The sequence below is a fragment of the Stegastes partitus genome, unplaced genomic scaffold, assembly GCF_000690725.1.
Source record: "Stegastes partitus isolate 25-593 unplaced genomic scaffold, Stegastes_partitus-1.0.2 Scaffold1315, whole genome shotgun sequence".
Lineage (NCBI taxonomy): Eukaryota > Metazoa > Chordata > Actinopteri > Pomacentridae > Stegastes > Stegastes partitus.
Window position 1 is genome coordinate 170,487 of NW_007579046.1, and position 23,059 is coordinate 193,545.

Consider the following 23,059-nt stretch of genomic DNA (forward strand, 5'->3'; position numbering starts at 1 on the left):
CTGGCTCAGTGTTTTTATTCAGCGTCACTTGAGTATTTTTAAAAAAAAATCCGAATCCTGTTTTTACAAATCTGTCGCAGTCCCTGTCAGGGACATCTGTCTTTACCAGTCAGTTCTTTGTGGAGCTACATCAATATAACATTTTAAAATCAGGGTTAGCAGCCATTTTGGCACATCCTCTTGAGACAGAAGGTCAGCATGTTTTGTACTGATTGTGCTGCTATTTGAGAGCTGTAACAATTTCCTTTCCCTCGAATGCAGTTTGTGTTGCCATTTGCTGCTAGCTCCTTTCTAAATACTTCAGTAACACTTTGGATAATTGCTAAGTTTCCAGGTTTCAAATTGTTTTGACATCAGTCTTTCTCAATATGTAATTACCTTGACACAATAAAAAAAAAAAAAAAAGTAATAATGTGACAAGATTTTGCATGGTTGTTGTTCCCAAAGGTATTTTATTAGGGTACTTGGCAAATTATCAAGAAAGACCTGATCCGGTTATCCTTAAAATGAAAACTCACATTGGAGCCAGATGTGCCAACATATGTCATAACAGTTATTAACGTGGTCATCTACTAACGATGATCATCAAACACCTTCAGAAATGGCAAAAGAATATATATCTGTGCCTGTCCATACCATCTCTGTACTGATAACGGCAACACCTATAGCATGATGAACAATAAAAATGATTTACTGAAATCCAAAATAAAATACAATTTGTTCCTTCAGCAAGGCTATAGGTGCTGCAATATCACGATCGCTCCTAAATAACAGTAACTTCTATGCTTCATGATTTTCCTGGATCTTTCACCCCACTCTGACCCCACGATGCGGATGTGTTGGAAGGAGATTGGATCATCTTCTCCAGAAGGTTCATCATGCGCTCCTGCAGCTGCAGACACTGGACCTGGAGGAGGTTCTGCTGGTGCATGGCCCGACGGACCTCCCTGCACGTCTCCTCGATGGCCCGGCTCGACCTTTTCTGTTGCTGCAGCATGGCCTGCATAACTCTGAGTTTCTTTTTCTTCATGGACATGTGCTTGTTGGCATGTCTCTTCCTAGCTGACATGTGATGGGAGCTGGAGAACAGAGAGGGAATGTTAAAAGGAGGAAGAACTGATCACCTCTTGGCTCAAAAGCTTATTTCTTACAACCACAAGTCCTCAGCAGCAATTTAGCACGCAATTTGCATACATCTGGAACTCTCTCCCAAAGCCAGAAACCATCAACAAAGTAATAATACCATTTCAAAAAATACTGAAGTTACACTATTATGTAAGTGATTGTACCAGCCCACTTAAACTATAAGTGAAAATGTAGTTATGACTACAGTCTGGTCTGTTTTAAATCATTTTTGAGCCTGTGTCATATATCTGTAATTTTGAGAGTGAACTTAGCATTTAGCTAACAAAATTAAGCTAAATACCAAACAGCACAGCTATAGGAAGACAGTCAAATGCAGTTGTAGTTAGCAAGGTGAAGATAGCTATGGTTAGCCTTAGCTAAGCTTCCTTATTTTATTTTTTTTTCATTTTGTTTTGTGTAATTTAATTGCATCACAATTTTAACTAATGTCTTGCAAATAGGAGGAGGGGAAAAAAAACAAAAAAGGTAGTAACATGATACAAAGGTAATTAGCCTAGCTTAGCTAAATGACAGCAACTCCCATGTAATACATAATTTGTTGCGGTTAAGTTACTTTGAAGTTGCATTTTTATTCATGTGTCGCAATAGCTCAAGTGTTTAAGTAATATATTTAAAGATAAATGTTAATCTTAAAAAGGAACGCATATCAAGAACAAAATGCAAAAATCTCTTTTCACTTAATGTATGGCCTATCATGTAAATGTCATACATGTAGCTGATCAAAGATTTTTTTTTTTAAATATATTCAATAAACTTGGGAAAAGGTTCACAGAATTACTTTTTTTTAAACATATAATGTGTAAGATTTGTAGAGCCACAATTTTGGCCATGCTGAAACAACCTAAAGGTCAGTTTATCAAATAGTTTTTACCTTTAGCAGTGATTAAAAGACGCACACATGCACTCACAACCTTACAACATGCGTCTTGTTAGTTCCTGTTACCTGGAGCCCTGTGTGTGATCGCTGTCAGAGCTCAAAGAGTCCAGCTCTTGTTTAATCTCCATCTCATCTGAGGAGCCTGTGTACTCTGGCAGAAATCCTATCACTCCATCCTCTGACTGGGGCAGCAGGTTGTCTGTGGACTGGGAGGACGTAGAAGGACCCGCTGCAGAGGCCTGATACTCCAAAGAGTTCACCCTTCCGTTCTCCAGTGGCTTGGAGAGGATCTTCTCGATGGCCTTATAGTACGGCCAATCCGGAGTCTCACCACTTTCCCCTACTGCGGCTTTCAGTCGCCTGTTGGAGCAAATAAAAAAAAAAAGTTTATAGTCATGCAACAGCGAGAGTTTGAAATCATAACTTGGATGGACATTTGGACTTGCCTGTACTGAAAAGACATGTTGGTGATTTTCATCTTGATCTCCTCTTTGAACCGCTGCTCTCCAGTCAGCTGGAAAAACCTCTGGGACATCTTCTCGTAAACCTTAGCATTCCTCTTGCTCATTTTCAGTTCGTTGTGGTGTTCCTCCCACACATACAGGAGGGCTTTCATTTCGCCATCAGTCCAGTTCGGGGCCCGCCTGTGTTTCTCACTGTGGCCTGGCATTAGGTAGCTGAAACCATCCTCTGATCCCATTTTTTGAAATGTTTCTCTCGGCCTGTGCTGGCTGCTTTTTTCTTTTTTTTTTTGCAGAAATAGGATCTTTAGAGGCTGAATTTGAAAGCCTTTTTACTGTGCTGATAGACTGATAATAGCTGTGTTGTGTCAGCAGTGAGGGAGGGATACATGCAAGAAGGCACACACACCAGCGTCCTGCCTGTGCCCTTCCCCCTAGCCTAGCTGAAAGAGGACTCAAAATGGGGCCTAAGGCAGGAGAGGAATCCGGTTAAAAGCTTTTAGTACTGCGTGATGTCACCGTGACATCAAGTTGCCGTGGCAACGGTGAGGGAGGCCCTTCATTTTCCCTCCCCTCTCCTCTAACCACTCCCATCCGCTCTCTTTTTTCCCCTCTATTCTGCTCCACTGGAAGCACAAAAAGCTTTTAGTTGAAAGGCAGCAGTGTGAGCGCACACGATTGCTGACAGTTTTGAAATATGAGCCTCTAGAGAGGAGGAAAAAAAAGAGAGCCGGGACCACGGGTATGTGTTTCCCTGGCAACAAGGCAAGAGGTTTGGTAGTCAGCCAACATACTGCTCCATTTAAAAGCTTTTAATAATAGAGAAGTCATTTTGAGATGGGGAGAAGGAGGATTTGCTTTTTCTGGTATGATGCAGAAAATAAGCAGACGCTTCTAGTCTGCAGCTCGACCTAAAAAGCCAGCAGAAGCTCTGCAGTGAAAGATTGTGAAGCACTTTAGGAGGAAATAACAGGAGGAGACGTCAGACAAAATGGCAACATGTTGTGATCAACTGTAGGAAGCTGTACAAAAGAGCATGCTGTCTGCTGTAATCTGCCGTCTCTTCCTAGCCGTTTGTAGTAGACAATGGATCCCTGCAGGAAGGGTGACCAGTTGGAGACCCTCCCCCATTCAGGTCTCTGCAAGGGGCGGATCTTTGCTATACTCAAGCACCATAATCCACAATTTTATGCACAGTTTTTCCCCCCTGTCTGTTGCTCTCTTTCTTTCTTTGCTCTCATATTTCTCTCAAGAGCATTTATGCACTAAACCACACCTTCTTTTGCCCAAATGCACAGACAGTGAAACCCTAAATGACCCTGTCTCTGCAGCATTTTCACTCCTGCTTCTACTCTTTGTGTTTTGCCACCTGAAAATGGCAGAAACATCTAAGTCACCGGTTTTCACTTTATCTATATGAGGGTCACTGGCTGCTCCACAAGCTGTCCTAACTCAACTGTGGCCCGATTAGACCCTTAACCCATATGCTTCGCAGTAATCTGACAGGTGGCCGGTGCATTTTCATGTTGCAAATTGGCAGCTTTTGACAAATATTAATCTCTGTCACTGCAGAAATGAAAATAAAATAAAATGGAGGAGCAAACAAATGTTTATATGAAAGGTTTCTAAGTTGTGCAAAGAAATTTGATTGGTCTTTTTGGAGATCACTTGACTGATTATTTGTTATTGTTGCCACCATTGTTCGTGATCATCTCTTGCCTTGAAGGAACATTAAAGTTAAAATCAAATGCTTCTTCGATTTCAGTCACTTCACTGCCTGCAGGTCTTTCTCAAGTGAATCCTCTTTCTAGGGTCTTTCCTGTTTAGTTACTTCCATTCATCACAATGGAGGTAATTGAGATCACTAATCCAGGGGCCAGACTAATCTACAGATAAACTGCTCAAGCACTCCACATGTCTAGAGGCAGAAGTTGTGAGTGATCCAACAAAATTGAACCAAAATCTAATATGATAACACATACCTGGATCTGTTTTTGAAGAATGGTTTCTAGATTTCCAAATTCATCTTGTGGATACTTGTGGAAAAAGCAACAACAACAAAAAAAAAAATGTATTTAGACAATACATTTAAACAGATCTAACCAGTAAAGGTTTAAGATGTATTATCATCTTAACTAGTAAGAGCTTTGCACGGTCAATTAAACAACTTAAAATACCAGAACAATTAGACACTAATTCCACTCTCAGCTAAAATAAATGCAAAAGGGCTTCTCAGAATTTTTCTTCTTTGTTGGCGATAATAAAGTGTGAACAGTTGGTCGACAGAAAACAGGATATAACTGAATAATGTCACACAGACACAAAAGAAAATAAGTCTGATTTTTCACCATCATAGCTCCAGTGTGTTCTACGTCTTTGTATGTCAAACATGTATGGATCATAACATTGAAACTGACTGCCTCATATTGTGCAGCTCTGACCTGTTGGATCAGGAGCTCTGAAGGTCCTGAAGTTACCGAAACGTTGATGGGATGGTATCTCCACAGATCAGGATTGTTTTTGGCACACCCACACATGGAGGGAGTCTGGAGGCCAGGTCAACACGTTGAGTCTCTTTTGCTTGAACCATTCCTGAGAACATTTTGCAGCTGGGCAGGAAACATTTTCCTACTGGGGGAGGCCATAGTTGATGTGCAACAATATTTAGGTGAATAATACAAGTCAAAATAACATTGACATGCATTCTGGGGTCCATTGTTTACCATTGCATTATAATGAAAGGCTCAATGACAGTCACTTTACACTCATAAAGTATAACTTGTATTTTAAAATTTCAAAGAATCATTTCATTTCCCTTCATGTCCTTGGGAAAACTCCATCAAGGGTGAAATAAATCTTCTAGTCTTTCATTATGAGACTAAAATAACAATATGAACACAACCTAAATAAATTAGATAAATTGTGAGGCTACAGTTAGACTTTGGAAATGTTCCTCTTTTGGGTTGTAATGATCATGGGTTTTATGTGATCTTATTTTCAATTGTGAAAGAAGAACTAACACGCTGCTCTCACAAACGAAAAGCTGAAGATGTAAGCAAACAAATGTGCAAGGGGCTTCGCTGCCATGCAGTCTTAATTGCTTAAATAAGAGTTGCTGAGTTTTATCTACTTGTGCAACTGTTTTAGCATTTATTATCCAGTATTTATCACTTCGAGGAACGGGGATGTTTATCTGAAGTTCTTACTTGTATTTGTGGACTTAAACAAATGAGCACTTTATTAAATAAAAACCACAGCACCGTTTAGTTTTCTCTTTGAACCTTAGAAAAACATTTAATGCAAATTTGTGCACATAAAACAGATACATACGGTACAGTGCACACATAACGTATCATAAAGTATAAATGCTTTTAATGTTGGCTTACATTAGTATGTCAACAGTTGGATATCTCCTCTAGCATATCTCATAATAAACCGGTCCACAATGGACTGAATGACTGGACCGCTTTGACCAAAGCTGGATCCGTATCACGATAGTCTTTTGCACCTGCTCATGGGAAAAACTAAACATGACAAAAACAACTGATGTGTGATTAGGGAATTTGAGGCTGGTGTGTGTGTCCTACACAAAAAAATACAGTAAATACAAGCTTTTCCGTTCCCTTTCGATACTAAGTGGAAAGCGCTGTGCAGATCTGAGCTCAGGCAGGACGTCCAATCCTAGCTGTTTGGGAATTTACTCCTCCACCGTAGGTTTTCCTTTATCAGTCTTTAAGATTAACACAGATACAAGAAGACATAGAAAGCTATTAAATGCGGCCACGCTTCGAGGGCCAAACAATGAAGGAATGTCAGTTCATTACAAAATACTAAAAATGATTGTTTTAAAGAAAGGTGCTGGTAAATGGTATATAAAGTGTCAGGCGAACTCTAGCACACCAGAAGCTGATTTAAACTTCCACCTCATTTCTCATTCTGTCAAGCCTAACTAAAAAAAAACAATGCACGATATAAAATAAAATGTCGGAAAAATATAAAAAACATAAATAAATCGAACAAATATCATATATCATAATATACAAGATTTAAAAATCAAACCTAAGAAGGAATGTAGTTCTCAAAAGGTACCACTAGAGGTCAGGAAAGATCCATGCTCAGGTATCCAGTTACACACTTGAAAGATTTATCTGCCTGTGGATTAAAAAAACAAAACAAAAAAAACCTCTTCATTTCTTCAGTTTAACTTCCTTTCAGTTCCACATAGCAGCAGGAATGATAAACACTTTATCAATTCAGAAATAAATCATTTAGTTACATTCTTGATATGGTGTCTCACAGTATAAATGACAGATTTTTTTTTTTTTCTTTTAAACTTACAATGACTTGTATGTGCACAGTGTTCTCACTGAATAACATCTGCAACCCCAACACTGTTACTGCATCAAGAAAGAAAATGATTTCCCACATATCGAAACTGACTCATGCAGTCAGAGAAGAAATTCTGTTGAAACTATTTATGTAAAAGTTTCTTGTTTCTAAGCTGTTTTCCATCTCTGGTGCAAGTGTTACCTCAGTTCATGCCATCAGAATCAGAAAATAATTCCAGCTTGTTTGTAGACTGGTTTTCTCGGAGTTCAGTCTCTGGGTAGACACTCCTCCTCAGTGATGCCCTGAGCTTTCAGCTCCTCCAGAACATTGTCCAAGTGGCCCGGGTCGGGATACCCGTGGCCCGTAAGGTTGGAGCCAAACTCAGTCTTGTGGTGCACTTCGTTCCAGATCACTGTGTCGGACTCGCCGGTGGTGCTGGAGGTACCCACGGAGAAAATGAGTCTGCGATCCCACGCTACGAGGAGCAGCCTCAGAACCTGAAGAAGGGATTAAGATAAAAAAAGGATGTCACTGCATAATCATTACAGTACTTACACAATTAGCAAGAAGAAATATTTTATCATTTACCTTGCGCCCCTTCTCACTGTCTGGGAGGTAGCAGTGTCTGGGGAACCCTCGTGCAGTGAAGGGTTTGCCTGGATTTGGGTGCTCTGGGCCCTGAAGAATAGGAGCACAAGTTGTTATTTTATCCAAAAAAAAAAAAGGGGATATTACCGCTTCTTGTGTAATTTTGCTCAGTGCTGCTCTACCTGGATGCCAGGAGGGATGTTGTATATGATGCGGATGGTTTTGCAGTCGGGATGGCCGGGCAGTGAGTGGGGGATGACGTGGTACTCCATCTTGCCGGGCGGCTGGTTGCCTGTCTTGACCCCGTAGATGGTCTTGCAGGTGGGACACTGCAGGCTGCCGTCCTTGTTGCCGTTGTTGTACATAGCGACGAGGCACTGGAGGTGGTACTGGTGACCACACTGTGCCAAGCGGCCCACCGACTCAGCCCGGGAGATGCCGCCCACGCCGGGGCCCTTGTAGCCTGATGGTCCAGCCAGGGCCTCCATGCAGATGGTGCAGTCCTGACACAGGAAGACAAGATCAGACAGATAAATCACCTGTTTTTGTTCGTTTAGTGCTGACCAAGCAAAAAATGATTGAATTCTTGTAGTACTAGTGGTGTTGTAGTCACGCATGTAGGTTTTCTGATAACACAGTTTTTTCCCAAGAGTTTTTTGCCACATCTCAGTGCCTTTATTAGAAGATGAATTTTCCACCAGCTTTCAAATTTAATATGGATGTTAAGTAATATAAACCATCTCAGTGACGACCCAATTTGTCGATGAAGGCCATGAAATGTGTGAAATGTGTGATCAACTTTTCATTAAACCGCCATTTTCAAACTCAACTTGCTGGTTTTGTTGAATAGGTTTGTGTTCAGACTGAATCAACAAAACAGCAACTTGACAACATGTGGTTCTAGAAGGAAAATATTCAGCCAAATGTACAGAGACACAAACGTGATGATCTCAGACTGCTTTTTAAGAGATGTTGCAAAAAGTTCTTCAATGTTAAAAAAGAATTTTCACACACAAATTGCTTCCAGTACGAATCCATGCAAAGAAAAACTCACCTCTTCTGGAGGATTGCGGACTTTCTGAAGGTAGCGCTTCACCACTTCCTCGGGGGTCTTGCCTTAAAGACAGAAACACACAGTTTAGTAATCAGTTCATGAGCCGGACTACTGTATTGAATTCAGTATTTATCTTAAACCCACCTTTGCGGGCCTGCTTCTTTGTGGTCTTGCGACAGCAGTGGCCTAGTCCGGGAACAGGTTTGATGTCACTCTTGCTAACAGGTGGAGGATGAAGCACCAGCTTGGGAGGGCGGGTCAGGCAGACAGGAAGTCCTGCTGCGCTCATCAGGATGCCTGTAATGCCTGTAAGCAGCCAGCAGAGGGGGGGATTTGACACACTCACTAATTTGACACACTCATTGAGCATTTTATCCTGGAATTATATGAGGTGATCCACTGAAATACAGATTAAATATGACGATAAATGCCAATAGCTGTGTTAGGAAATGGGTGTAAAGTCCTTTTTTTGTTTGTTTTGTAGTTTATTTTTACAACAAACTTCAGATGCCTCGACATTTTATACATAATAATCTAGTTTAAGTATTTCTGGTTAATTTAAGTACAACGATCTTTATTTACCTGCCAGTGCAGGGTGTACAGGGCTCGATCCATTCAGGTTCTTCACTGGAACTGTTGGCACTCTGAAACACACACACAAAAAAACTTACATTAATCTACAACATGCTGACACACTGTAAGTCCACACGCCAAAGACCAGGTCACCCCGGCCTGGACAGAAGTTGTCGAGTCACCTGCGAACAGGCGGAATTACACACAGCTGTCTGCAGCATATGTTAGCTTCTACTTCGGTTCGTGTCATCAGGGTAAGGAGCTTTTGCCGGGTCATGTGCAGAATCAAACACGACAATCACGACTTGACATACTGTCCTATAATCGCCAGATACAGTTTTAGCTGCTATGAGGCTTAAGGTTGGGACGGTGTGGCATCACGAGGCACTTGGACGTTCAACTTAAAACCAGGAAACTCAGGTCCAATTATAACAGCTTTAAAAACATACAGCATGATCCATTTTAATTTGAGTGATTTAGTAAATTTGTTGTTTAACAGATTCTTTTATTTTCAACCACAGCTGTCTTGAAGATTTTTTTTCTCCTTAACAGATGAAAACAGCCAACTGTCAAGTGTAATTCATTCATGTAAATATTCTTTGTGCTCCTCGTATCCTTGTGTTCTTCTTCTATTGTATAATATTATTTGTTAATGACTAACTAGTAGTGGTATCACATATATCCCAAAGAGGGTGACTAAATATTGTTATATATAACATAATATTGTATATTAAATCCATTATTCATTAATATGTATATGTATGCAGGCCTATATACACACACACACATATTATCTAGATTGTTCTCTCCTGACCAGATCCCTGCTTGTGTTGTATCTGCTCTCAGATGTACGTCGCTTTGGATAAAAGCCAAATGAAATTGCAGAATTGTATACATATGTGGTGTAGTGTTGTAAAATATTTATATTGATAATATACATTTCTATAACAATCTATTAGTAAATGACACATTTATTGTGAAGATATTATGTATAAGGTATAATTATATACTGTATAACAGTGCAGCTAATTGATTATATATTGATGCATATTTTATATTAAATCCATAGGAACATGTAATATTATAATGAATCATAGAGTGATAAGGAGGTGGGAGGTAATATACTTCTACATTTTTTTCCTTGTTTTTTTTTGTATTTTGTTTGTAATTTAATTTTTGTTTGAAATCTATATTTCATTCATTCAGTCATACATACAGTGGATATACCTCGCCTCTCTAATCTATACTTGTGTTTTCCTCTTTTTCTTACTGTCACTTTGTTGCTATGACGTTGCAAATCTTGTGGGACTAATCAAAGTTGTTCTATTCTAAAACTTATTTTACAATCGCACCAGAACAGCGATAAAGCAGCTACAACCGTCTGTGTACTTACGGTCTGCCGGTTTTGATAACAGTCATTGTTCTTGCTGGACAAAACCCACAAATATTCCAACGAATGTCTTCCTACTTCCTTTCTTTTGTCTCGTATTGATCCTGAAGTTCAACCGATGGACGTCTCTGTCCCTGTGTGTCTCTCTTGCTCGGCTTGTGAGCTGCTGTCAGGTGTCTTCCCTCTTTTATAGGGCTAATCCACCTGTTCCCATCTGTTGACTAAACTCTGGTTGTAGGCCAGAGAGTCACCGTGGGAGAGATTACCTGTCAGGTCCTACGTCACGCTGCCATAAGGCCGCCGTACACGACACAACTGCTGCGATCAATCGGCACGTTGTTAAATATAACAGTAATTGTCCATTTAGATAAAGATCGGTTTGAATATTTTTGGAGAGAAAACGTCGAACTGTTCTGATTCTTTCCTTTACAATCCAGTAGAAACCTGAATGTATTTTTAAGATAAACCCATGTTTATCTCGAGAGAGTTGGTTTGTTTATGGAATAGTCCACCCTTTGGCCTTTATTGTACTTTCATTTTGCTCTAGAATGTGCTATGTTATTTTTATGTCTAATTTCATTTCATCTTTGCTACTGTTTTGTTGAATCCCAATCATTTCCAGGTTGGTTCTCTAGAATCGCTTACTCCATCAACGCTACACTAATAACTATTTATCTCTATTTTGTTCTTGATGTTAATATTGACACTATACACATCTGGCTTTTCCTGTGGATTTGTCTTCTGATGGATCTTTGTTTATAAAAGTTTCATGTATTTTAAAGCATCTACGTCTCCAAGCTTCAAGCAGATATCAAGACGACCAGTGTCTGTATGTCTTTTATGTGAGATAATGATCTTTTCCAGTTTAAAGGAAATGTGTTGGATCCATTTATTGAAACATTTCTGCTGTTAAACCCGCTCATCTTAAATTAATAAAGCACATTTGTTCAGTTTTTGCAGGAAAAAAGTCAAAACTGGACTGAAGGTCATCCTATTTCACGTTGTGGCAGTTTATTTTATCTTATCTTATCTTATCTTATCTTATCTTATCTTATCTTATCTTATCTTATCTTATCTAAGAATATACATTTGTAACTTTTCTATGATGCCAGTAACAGGTTACAAAAGAGTTTCTTATTGATCAACAACAACGCTTCCTCTTTAAATAAATGATGTAACAATGACATGGAAAACCTTACAGTTAAGAATCACTGTAAACGTTCAGTCCTTGTACTGGTCAATCTGATTACACTGTCCTGTGTCACTATTTTTGTTTGTTTACCAACAAACCAAGTGACCTAGTTGTGGTATTAACTCCCTCTGTGCACGTCCTCTACGTTACTTAAAGTCAAAAAACATCCTGGCGGGAGAAACGCAGGGAAAGGCTGGAACACTAGAGGAGGGGAGAAGTCACGTTTTTTGTGATCCCAGTTAAGCTGCTGGCATTAGAGCAACTTCCATCTGGACGACAGAAGCACACAAGCTGCTGCTGCGCTTACTGGAGATGCGAGCTCACGCCTTGAATGAATGCAAAAGTAAAACCTCTGATCGAGCACAAATAGTTTGGCGCAAGAAAATCGCGTGCGGCAGGTGTGTGGTCTCGTCACCGGGATGATCTGTGACGCTGGAGTCGCATCCACTTCACTTAAGAAAACCATCTGCTCCGTTTCACTGCAGGCAAACTCTCTCAGCAAGAAAAAAATGGGAACAACGGACTCACTGACACATCTGCAAAAGATTAGTCTTTTTAATACTTATTGTGTATCAACTAGGTAGCTGCTATGATGATATTTTTCTAATCATTCTGGCTGTTTTTCTCTCCATCAAGTGGATTTAACTCTTTTTTTTTGGCCTATTCTTATCATAAAGGCCCACTAGCAGGTGCAGATATAAAAAAATGTGATTCTTCTTAAATGTTCACTATAAACATGTCGATTATGAGGACATTTGAACGAATGAAAAAGGTAAATGAGGCTTGTTTTCATTAATTGCTTTGGAGTCTAGACTGTTGATAGAAGGGGGTGTAGGTTTAGTTACACATGCTTTTAATAACTACAGTGCTTAATAAATTTATTAGACCACCACCCAACGTTAGGTTTATGCCACAGCTGCACTAAATTAACAGCATTGGCAATTACCAAAATTATCTTTTGTCTCTGTTATGGTTAATACACCAGTATGTAGAAGCTCTTTAACCAAAATGATATTTTTAATGGTAAAATATAATTATTTTTGTTATCTGTGAGTTTTCAAATTTAATATTTTACATTAAAAAAACTGAAAAAATAGTAAAAATAGTAAAGCACATTATTATTTCTTGATTAAGATGTCAAATTATAGTCATTTCCTTGCATCCCTGAACAGAAAAAATTACTTTTAGTGGTTGAATGTTATTCATTTCTGACTTCTGAGAGGAGCCCAGGGAGCCGGCTGAGATTTAAAAAGGTGAATTCAGTTTGAAATTGCTTGTTGTTGTTCAGAATGAGGGCTGCAGTTGGTTAGCGCCGTCGCCTCGCAGCTAGAAAGTCGTGTCTTTTTGTGTGGAGTTTGCATGTGCGTGGGTTCTCCGGCTTCCTCCCACACAGTCCAAAAACATGTTGAGGTTAATTGGTGATTCTAAATTGTCCGTATGTGTGAATGTGAGTGTGCTTGGTTGTCTGTCTCTAAGTGTGGCCCTGTGATAGACTGGTGACCTGTCCTGCCTTCACCCTGAGTCAGCTGGGATAGGCTCCAGCCCCTCCGTGATCCTAGTGAGGATTAAGCGGTGTATAGATAATGGATGGATGGATGGATGGATGTTCAAAATGGTAAAACTTAGTATAGTAGTAGTATGCCTGAGTAAGATTTAGTATTTCCCAATACATAGTTTATCAAATGTTCAAATGTAGCATGCCAAAAAATACCCAGATACTACATATGGTCAGACTGTGTAGTATGTAAACCAGCATTCTTTCTCATCCACAATCCTACAGATAGTTACATTGTCGTGTCTCGCATGACCATAATTAAGCTTTACATATTATAAAGAAGTAGGATGTTCCAATTATACGTATACATACTGCATCAAACACTATGTGCTTTGTGAAGGCGGCTGCGGTACTTAACGTAAAGAAAAAATAAAGTATGCAATTTAGAACGCAGCCCAGTTGTTTGCCAACTCATATGAAAGTTCGCAGAAGAAAAAGAAACAAACTAAATCTCAGTGATTTACAAGAGGAAGATGTAGAAAAGTCTTCAGGAATTGCTTTTAATTGGAAAAGTTGTAATTATCGCACCATGTTTCACGCTGTGTAGAAGCAATGAAAATAGAAGAAGTAGAAACTTGGTGCTGATATTTGTTTTTTAAGCCTTTATTAACTGTTGCTGCTGATGATGTCATCCCTATTATTGACTACAATCATAATATACTATCATTTTTTTTTTTAGAATAATTTACAGCCCAATGACAAACACATTTAAAATCAATATTTGTTAAAAAGCCAATATTGGTAATATTTGACTATCGACATCTACATTATTTTTCCTTCCTTCTGTTTATTGATAATGACATACATCTAGTATTCTAGCTTTTAAAGTTATGTATCTATACATATACTACATGTGTTTTTGTGCTTCCTTTTGCTGCTTCAAGACTTTTCTGCATGTTCTGATCTTAAATAAACGGTACTATTATAAACTCAGGATCACATTCTGCTCAGAAATGTGAAAGAACCATTCAAATGAGGTGTTTTGTTAAACACATTTACTGCACTTTGTTACAACACAAAACACTGCATTTAAGTAAGTTTTGCGAACAGAATCATTCTATTTATTGCTGAGATGTATAGGGATCATTTTCAGCAGAGAGATGTGAAACAGTGTGAGCCACTGAATCCAACCCAAAGTAAATGATCACTCAGCTGCCATCCCTTCGACTCAGCAGTTAATTGAATGTCTGTCAGCTCACTGTTTTAATTTTGCATCTTGCAAACTTTAATATTGTGGCTCAAACTCAATGTTCTCTCGGCAAAAGCTCCCTAAAAACGCACCGCGCCTGCTCAGTGAGCAGGAAGTGTCGGCTGAAGGGTTCCATTGATTTGGTGTCGACCAAAACTGAGCAAAAAGTAAATATTGAAGTTTATCAGAGGAGATTTCACTTGAAAAGTACCATTACGTCGGGAAATAAATATATACATAAATCCTTGTTACATTCAAGCCAATCAATCAATTTCACACAATGCTGATTATGTGTCTGGGACTTTAACGTGTTACTTATGATTAATTAATTACAGAAAAAATAATGCGTTAAAAAAATGAACAACTTCCCACTGTGAGAACCGGAGAACCCGGTCTAAGAAGTCTCATGGCGTTGATAACACCCTGGATACCAAGATCGTCCCAAAGTGCAACCACAAGGAGGAGACTCACATCCTTATTGTGGAAGGCTTCCTGACCTCTGATCAACGTGCTGAACCAGCGTTACTTTATTTCCATCGCATATGAAGGAAAGAGGAGGTGCTATAGGAACCACACAGCACCAGACGGCCTGTCCGATGGCCACGTCTGGTCCATGTATTTGCAACACGAGACCATCAAACTTTCACCACTGATGAAAAATCACAGCAGAGCCCGGCAGCGACTACTCCTCTAAAGGTGAGGGTGACTGAGAATTTACTTGTATTCAAACTCAACAAGAATTTGCTTTGGGCGCCATTTGTTGGTAATCCCTCACAGGTTTGCATGGATGAAAATTTACGAGTATGCAAACTCGTTGCGGATGAGTGCGTGGACGCAAAAAGCACCAATTGGCCTTTAGCCTTAGTGCTAGGTAAAACGCTTTGTGTTTCTCGGAGCTGAAGAGGGGAGCAACTGTGGCGATAGAAGTGAGCTCGCAACCAGGATTATGACAGAAAATCTGTGGTGTCCATAATTGGCTTTTTGCCAAGATCCAATATGCCGATAATGTCCAACTCTCAATTTCTGATTCCGATGTCAACCGATACTGATACCCATATATGTGGGCTATTTAACTAATTTTAGGTAACATCACATATCTCCTGTCGTGGAATTAACACATCATGTAAATGTGGCAGGCATTATCTTTTAAAAAACGCTAACGACATTGACAGATATAACATTTTCGTGCCAATATCAACCAATATTGGTGGGTCGATGTTGTCGGACGTCCCTACAGAAAATCTAAGAAGAGTCCAGAAGAATTTCTGATGGGCCATATTTAAGTGAAACTTGGTATTCTGGGGGTGGATTGCAGTCCTAAAATGACAGCGATCATAAATCATAGGCATGCAGTGTTTGTATAGTTACTGTCATTGCCAGAGGGAGGGCACAAAATTACGCAATGAATGTTTAAATGTAACCGTAGACTACAGAGTCAAGTAGAACTTTATAGTTGTACATTTGAACAGAATTCTGTAAAAGTGAAGTTTCAATCACAGTAGCAGCAAAAGCACTTTTATTTTTTTAAATTACCCACTTTATAAGTGAGCGAGCCTAATTGCCCACATGCACTTTAGATTCACCAGCTTTGAAGGATTTTTCCCGCATGTGCATCAGTGTTCACGCGGTACCATGAATGAACGCGGGGATAAAGCAGCAGGCAGAGAAAAAAAAAACAAAAAATCCAAAGCTGATGGGATCAGAGAGACTGTAGATCAGTGACGCTGGTGGTTTTACCACAGCAGCAGGTGCAGCCATATGCGGGACAGAAGAATACTCTCACCTGCTGCGTGTGAAGACCCCGTCTGTCGCGCAGCTCGCCGGACGCAAAATACAGAGATTAGCGAGGCAAAAACATTAAACGCCTGCAGTATTTTGTATTAATCTGAGGCTTAGCGCTTGTTAAAGTGGTGTTTTATGGAGAGGGTTTTAACTAATGTGAGGAATCACTGTTACTTTGCTGTCACGTGAAAACTACCCTCAGCATGTTGTGATGTTTCAGCACAGTAGACCTGCAGACCTGCTAACAGATTAAATGTGCTTCAGTGATGGGACTGTTGGACGCATTTCACCTGTAAACTGAAGCAATTGCACAACATATAAGAAACGTGTGGACTTAATGATCGTGAGGAACTTGATGCTAACGCTTGTAACCCACACAGCAGGACAACTGAACCGACAGCAGAAAACAACACCTGTGTTTAGAAAAGTCTAATTAATTCATTTAACTCCAGTGAACCTCCTTCTAACAGCAGACAGTTTACTACACGGCGCCCTCTGGCTACGACACACAGATACTGCGACTTCCCTCATCATCCTCTGATGCCGGCACATTATTTGTCACAACACCTAAAGATCTAACGGACACACATGGATGCTGAATAATCAAAACTTCTTACTGTCACATCTACACCTTTTCCTTCATCAAAAAAAAAAAATCCACAGTTTACTTTCACCTCTCAGCAGATGAAAGTGAAAACAGTCTTCTAGCATCAAACTCTGCATTGGACTCATTAATGAGACTTTTTCAAGAGTCAAGATTCACTTCAGCACTTTTTAAACCCTTGCTGTCGTGAAATCCGTACTGACACGTTGCATTCATCTTCAACTATTGAAAGTATTTCAAAGTAAATGATATTTTTCATTACAGCTGCAACTCTGCGCACTTTTGTCATCATCTTTAGCACCAGACAGCTTTTAGGGTTAAATCTACACACTGAAGTTTTCCTGACTGAAATTTCCAAGATTTGACATCACAAGTGATAAAAAAAAAAAAGTCCAGTGTTTGATTCACACAATCAACACTCAAAATGTCATTTGTTAGTTAACATGTCTCTTAAATACTAATCCACATTTTATATTTGAAAGAAGTCAAACTTTTATGCAGCAAAGTTATCCAGATAACTCTGTAACTGTACACACGCCCTCTACATTCTAAACAATCTATTTATTTTTTGTTCTTGACATCTTTCCTCACTGTGGGCTCATTTTTCACTGCAATATAGAGTCTTGCATCCCTATGGAAACAGGATAACCACGGCTAGAAGAGGATTAAAATATCTCTAACATCAATCATTAAAAAGAAAAACAAAAGTTGAATTTCTTTGATTATTTATTTTACAAAAAAAATAAAAAAATGGAATCAGCATGTACACATTTTCAAAAATGGTGACTCTACATACTAAAGATATTTTATTATTTGCATATTTCATTTGTGTTGTATCTCCTCTCAGATGTACGTCGCTTTGGATAAAAGCCAAATTAAATTGTAGGACTTGTTTCCATGCTTGTCTTGTCTCTGTTCAATGTAAACACTGCCTGCGGTTCCTCCCAGCTGAGCTTCAAAGGTTATGAATTTTTGCAACATGACTGTTGGGTCACATTCGAGTCACTAATCATTTCTTGGTTGCACAAAGAGCACCATTTATTTATTTATTTATTTTTTACAGACTCTACCTACAGCAAACTGCTCTTTTGGTTAATTTTTAAATGACACATGGAGCATAAACATGACAACATGCCTTTCAAACCACCCTTGTGAGGTTCAGAGGGTTGAAGGGTTTCCTGAAGGATTCCATGTGGCGCCTTTTCTTGAGAGTGTGTGAGTTAGAATTTCAAGTAGTTGCATTGGTGCGAGTGCATGATGAGCTGTATTAGTGTCGCTGTAACCGGCGCATGCAGCTACAACTTCAGTGTACTGTAATAATTCTTAAAAAGCCGAGTGCACCTAAATACGCTGTTTTTTCCGCTTATAGAAAAGACTGCATGTAGAAAAAAATTACTGACTTCATCTTGGACAAATCTGACATCAAAACGTCCTAGTTTACTCTTTTTATTTTTGGTCACACACTTGTCTGAGCACACTGCAGCCACCAAGCAGCAGCTTCCACAGCCTGCTATGTGGGGCGTTTAGGGAGCATCGGTAAATTGTATCTATAAGAAAATGTTCAGCAAGTCACATGCTTTACCTGTGACAAAGTGGGAGGTGCAACAAAAAAAGTGAAAAAGTTCATCTGGAGCCCTGTGTTTGTATGGAAACTACATGGAAACTACGTCCATGTGGTGCTGTGCAGATACACCTTAAGACGTTTAGACTTGTATTCATCATGCAATACTATCTGATTGTCCAGAATCGACGGGGCAGCATGACAACAAGCCCAAAAATACACAGATCTCAACATAGGGGCCAGTGTGGGATCACATCAAAAACAGAGAAAGTGAGGCAAGTTCTCCAAGATGTTTAGAACAACGTAACTGCCAAAGAATGTCCTGGTTTTGTTTTAAAGATGTTCACACAGCAAATCTGAATGTGACATGTCTGTTTACTGCACTTTGTATGACCTTAACTGATCACTTAAATTGCATTATTTCTGAAAGCATCCTCACTTTACTTTCAGTTTGTAAAACTTGTGCACTGGTGAGTGTTTAGTATGATCATTATTATAGGTATTATCATTTAGTGTTCACATAGCAATGTCTGGAAGCTTGTGAGAGCTTGTTCACTATGAATGTCCCATTTTGTTTTTTTTTTCATGGAAATGATTAAGCCTGGTGGACTTTGCCACAAAGATTAAAGGCTCATGCATGCTAATGACCATGATGTCAGACATTGTGGAAAGACGGTCCAAACAAATAGGAAATTCCAATCCTGTTAGATTTTTCTTTTTACATTTCTTATTGGTTAGCAGCGTCTTTTTTTTCTTTTTGGTTTTAAATTAAGATCGGATGTTTTCCTAAGTAAGAAAGAAGTTCTCTGTTTACATGCTGTTTGAAAGTGTTCTTTGGAGCAAGTAAGCTGCAACATACATACTGCTGTGGAATATTTATGTCAAGAAAGATTGTGGAATAGTTTGATGGACAAAAACAGTAAAGATGCTGGCTCCAAACAACTCATTCCTAAACAAGCAGTCATTTAATTTATTGTGGTGAAATGTTAGAGGGGCATTCAAGATGAAAATAAAGTGTCTTGGAAAGTTATTTGCTACATTTTCATTTCGTGCCTTTACAGGAACGTTACACTATTTGTTAACAGAATTAAAAATCATAGTCAGTCGTGTGGAAGAAATGTTCAATTATGGAGCTAAAATTGAGAAAAAAACAAACATATAAGGGCTGAATTCCTGACCAAGACATTTTTTTCTCATGGTAGTATGTTTTGTTCACAATGAAGGTGTGGATACAGTGATTTCTTTACTCACCCAGAGGCGATAAGGGCACGTGACTGAGCCATGGCGATGCGCTGCAGTGCAGGACGGCTCAGCCCTGCGAGGCTTGACCGCGGCGGCAGAGGGGCTGTGCAGGCAGCAGCACCGGATGAAGACACTGGACCCAGGACGCGGGCAGAAGGCGAGGGTGTGCACGTGGAGGCAGCTGTGGAGATGAGAGGTGGGCCCGGGGCGGGTGCCGTGAGGGCGGAACAGGAAGTGGACAGGGAGGAAGAGGTGGAGGGGTGAGGCGGGGAGGTGGTGACCGATGAGGGTGCGGCGGAGAGGGGAGGGGGAGGCGGAGGAGGAGGCGGGAGGGGAGGTGGCGGGGGGCGATTGGAGGAAATGGAGAGGGCGGCAGTGGCTGAGCCAAGAAGGGAAAGCGAGTGGGTGAAGCCTCCTCCAAAGCCAAAGTTGGGACCGCCGATACCACTGGCACCCAAACCTCCTCCACCTCCCATTCCACCCATACTGAGGCCACCTGTCGCCCCGACTATGGACGTCCTGTGGGGTGAAAGTGACCTCGATAGGGTTGGAGGTCGAGGGAGGGTTAGTGAGTAAGACCCTCCTGGGATGGGGTGACTGCTTAGTTTGGGACTAGGTGGCTTGGTCTGCAGCGGTCTCCGGCCCAGCGTGTGAGCAGTCGACATGGTGCCTGCTTTGACACTTAGCACCAACATACACTGCTGGCAAGCACACGGTTGTCCCAAGGAGGTGATGGCCGAAGCGGGGAGCGCCCCGCTGGGGTACGCGCTCCCATTTCCAGTCCCGCTGCTGCTCATCCTGAGCCCCATGCCTACTCCGGATACATCAACGCCTAGTAGTCCTCCATGTGCAGGCATGGACGTGGGACCCCAGGCGTGATGGGACTTGGGTAGGGGCCCAGACACCAGCGGGTAAGCGAGGTCAGACCGGCGCTGGATGCGTCGGCAGCGCTGCGTCTGCCCATTGATTTGGGTCATGCTTTCAAAGTCAATGAGGTAGCAGAAACCCAGTGGTGCCAGGTCCAGCCAGGGCTGCTGACGATCACGTGCTGCCTGGATGGCGATGCCCACCTCCGTGTCGTACGCTGTCCAACTGCCAGCGTCGTTCTCCCACTCCCACAACCAACCCTGGCCTGGTGCTGATGTGGGGTCGTAGAAACTGCGTCGTACCGGTCGAAGGGTACCTGAGGAAGGGATCACAACATAAGAAAAAGATCCATAATCCATATGTGAACATTTCAACTAGGTGTGGTGTTTTTGTGGCTTTACTGCATGTCAATGTACATGACTACACATGTGGAAGAAGAGTGTAAACAGAAAGTTTCTGATCACAAATACTGAGCATCTTTCTCTCTACTGAACACCAACATGATGTTAGGTGATGAGAGAGGAGGTACGTGACGACACCAATGTTTGCTCTGCACAAGTAGAGAAAACCACTCTAACAAATTCAACATGTCTGTGTTTGCTTGCTAAGAATTTGGGCAAACAGGTTGCCCCTGGTAACAGCACACGGTGTTCTGAATTCTGATTGGCTGGCAGCCTTGATTCAACCCAAAGCTGGCTGTGTTTGCTTTCCCTGGGTGTCTAGAGAAGCTCTACAGAGTCTTGGTACTGTAAAGCCTCCACATATCAATCATTTCCCTATAAGTAGACCACATAAGATGGATGAGCTTGAGATGAAAGTGAAAAAAAAAATCTTTACTTTTATATTTTGCACTTGATTGTTTCTCTTTAATTGCAGCAAAAACAGCCGACAAACTGTGTAAACTTTTTATGACACACACTGCATTCTTCTGTGTCTTTAGTTAAAACAGTTCCAGTGAGTGTTAAACATACAGCAAAACAGTAACTCAACTCTACCTACTGTGTCAGAGTATCTGTAGACATTAAATAAAAGGGCCTCATTCATAAAAGCTGCTCCTGTTAACTTCATTTCATCAGACTCCTGAAATTCCTCCACACTCTTCTCCCCATTTTCCTCCTCCCACTGCTCTTGTATTTAGATCGGGGGCATCCCCCCATTTCAGGCTGTTAGGGTTTGGAAAACAAACTCACACAATGGCTTTTGGCAGCCAGTGCTGAGAGAGAAGGGCGACGTTGGGGTGTCTAACATTCCCTTCTTTGTCTTACGCTGCCCTGCTCATGAAGCTGTGCACGATGAATTCTGGTGTCCAGTGAAATGATCATTACTGATATTTACAGTAAAATGCTGTATGACTAAACACTTCAGCTGCTATTGTGGCCTCAGTGCTACATGCAAACACACACATATCCCACCAGAATGACTCACTTTCGAGCTGACATCTTTCAGCACCACAGATGCACAACACAGCTCCATGAATTTAATGTTACACTAAAAAAACTGGAACAGGTGGAACCTCTGAGAGGCTGTATTTTGGGGGGATTTAAACCAAAACAATGCCAACACACAAGATAATTACATGAAACAATTTGCAGCAAAGCACTCTCATCAGATCATAAAATACTGTTTCATCACTTGAAAAGATAAACATGAGCAGTAAAAAAAAAAAAAAAAAAAAAAAAGGCCTCTACCTTAGGCCCGGCTCCACCGTTACACCCTCCGCCGGGTGCCTCTGCCCCTGTCCTCTGTTTCTCACCTGTGTCTTGTCGGAACTGGTGCATGGAATGCAAATCGATGATGTACGGCGAGAGGCGAGAGTCCACCTGGCCGAGGACAAGACTACCACTCCGCGGGTCGCTCCGGATGACTGCCTCGATGTGATGACAGACAGCGGGGCTGTAGGGCCGCCAGCGTCCGTGCTCGTTCAGCCATTCCCATACCACTACGGCGGATGCTAGTAACATCCTACTCCTGCAAGGATGGAAAACAAAATGACAATGTTGTGGCATTAAAAAAAAATAGAGAGAGAAAAAAAGAAAAAGAGGAAGCGCGGAGGTGATGGGCATTTAAAGATACCCCGCTGCCTCTCCGCCATGCATCCCTGCGCACAGCGGCGCTGCATCCATCTTGAACAGTTCGCAGCCCAGATGTGTCTCCTATCTGGATGTAAGAATAACATTTCTGGTTGACAACACATGCATACTATACCTTCCATGTTTGTAGTTTCGGATATGCAGCAATTAGTAGCTCCTTTTTATCGCACGGGGGAAAACAGAGCGTCTCAGGGCGCATAAAGCCTTGCTGGATGGGTGCATTTTATTCCCTATGCAGATGAGTGACGTCTACTGAATCATTTCTCAGGCACAATCAAGTTTGGGTGAGAGCAGAAGATGCAACTTGGATGCACACGGTGGTGCGGCACACGTGAAATAGGTAACGGTAACAGAAGGACTGTGATGGTTGCGCTGAAAGGCTGCTTTTGCTTTCCTTCATCTCCTTCTTGTTTTTCCTCACAGGTCAGTGTAAAGGAAGCGTACTTATTTGGAAAGATGACTTTTAATATTTACCCGGTTTGATCGGCTCCAGTGTTTCCTCTCAATCTTTGTGGAACAATTTTGGTGTTTTAGAAATTATCCATCTGTCACTGTGAGA

At 40.9% G+C, this 23,059-nt stretch overlaps 2 protein-coding genes across 2 annotated transcripts; both read right to left on the minus strand.

The window, feature by feature from the left end:
* Nucleotides 1-432: 432 nt before the first annotated feature.
* On the minus strand, nucleotides 433-2,798 carry msantd1 (Myb/SANT-like DNA-binding domain containing 1). Its single transcript, XM_008298416.1, has 3 exons — nucleotides 2,470-2,798; nucleotides 2,090-2,383; nucleotides 433-1,079 (listed from the first exon to the last, which is right to left on the minus strand). The coding sequence occupies exons 1-3, from the start codon at nucleotides 2,721-2,723 to the stop codon at nucleotides 788-790; spliced, it is 840 nt and encodes a 279-aa protein (XP_008296638.1). The 5' UTR covers nucleotides 2,724-2,798; the 3' UTR covers nucleotides 433-787.
* Nucleotides 2,799-5,746: 2,948 nt separating this feature from the next.
* Nucleotides 5,747-23,059, minus strand: dtx4a (deltex 4, E3 ubiquitin ligase a). Its single transcript, XM_008298417.1, has 9 exons — nucleotides 22,975-23,059; nucleotides 22,164-22,378; nucleotides 19,553-20,726; nucleotides 9,038-9,099; nucleotides 8,600-8,761; nucleotides 8,456-8,517; nucleotides 7,584-7,904; nucleotides 7,402-7,491; nucleotides 5,747-7,310 (listed from the first exon to the last, which is right to left on the minus strand). The coding sequence occupies exons 2-9, from the start codon at nucleotides 22,369-22,371 to the stop codon at nucleotides 7,080-7,082; spliced, it is 2,310 nt and encodes a 769-aa protein (XP_008296639.1). The 5' UTR covers nucleotides 22,372-22,378; nucleotides 22,975-23,059; the 3' UTR covers nucleotides 5,747-7,079.

Coding starts and splice junctions, on each gene's coding strand:
- msantd1 (XM_008298416.1), bottom strand. CDS start 2,723: ATGGGATCAGAGGATGGTTTCAGCTACCTAATGCCAGGCCACAGTGAG. Junction 2,384..2,469: donor AACATGTCTTTTCAGTACAG/GCAAGTCCAAAT, acceptor TTGCTCCAACAG/GCGACTGAAAGCCGCAGTAG. Junction 1,080..2,089: donor GATCACACACAGGGCTCCAG/GTAACAGGAACT, acceptor TCTGTTCTCCAG/CTCCCATCACATGTCAGCTA.
- dtx4a (XM_008298417.1), bottom strand. CDS start 22,371: ATGTTACTAGCATCCGCCGTAGTGGTATGGGAATGGCTGAACGAGCAC. Junction 8,518..8,599: donor AAAGAAGCAGGCCCGCAAAG/GTGGGTTTAAGA, acceptor TCTGTCTTTAAG/GCAAGACCCCCGAGGAAGTG. Junction 7,905..8,455: donor TCCGCAATCCTCCAGAAGAG/GTGAGTTTTTCT, acceptor TTCCTGTGTCAG/GACTGCACCATCTGCATGGA.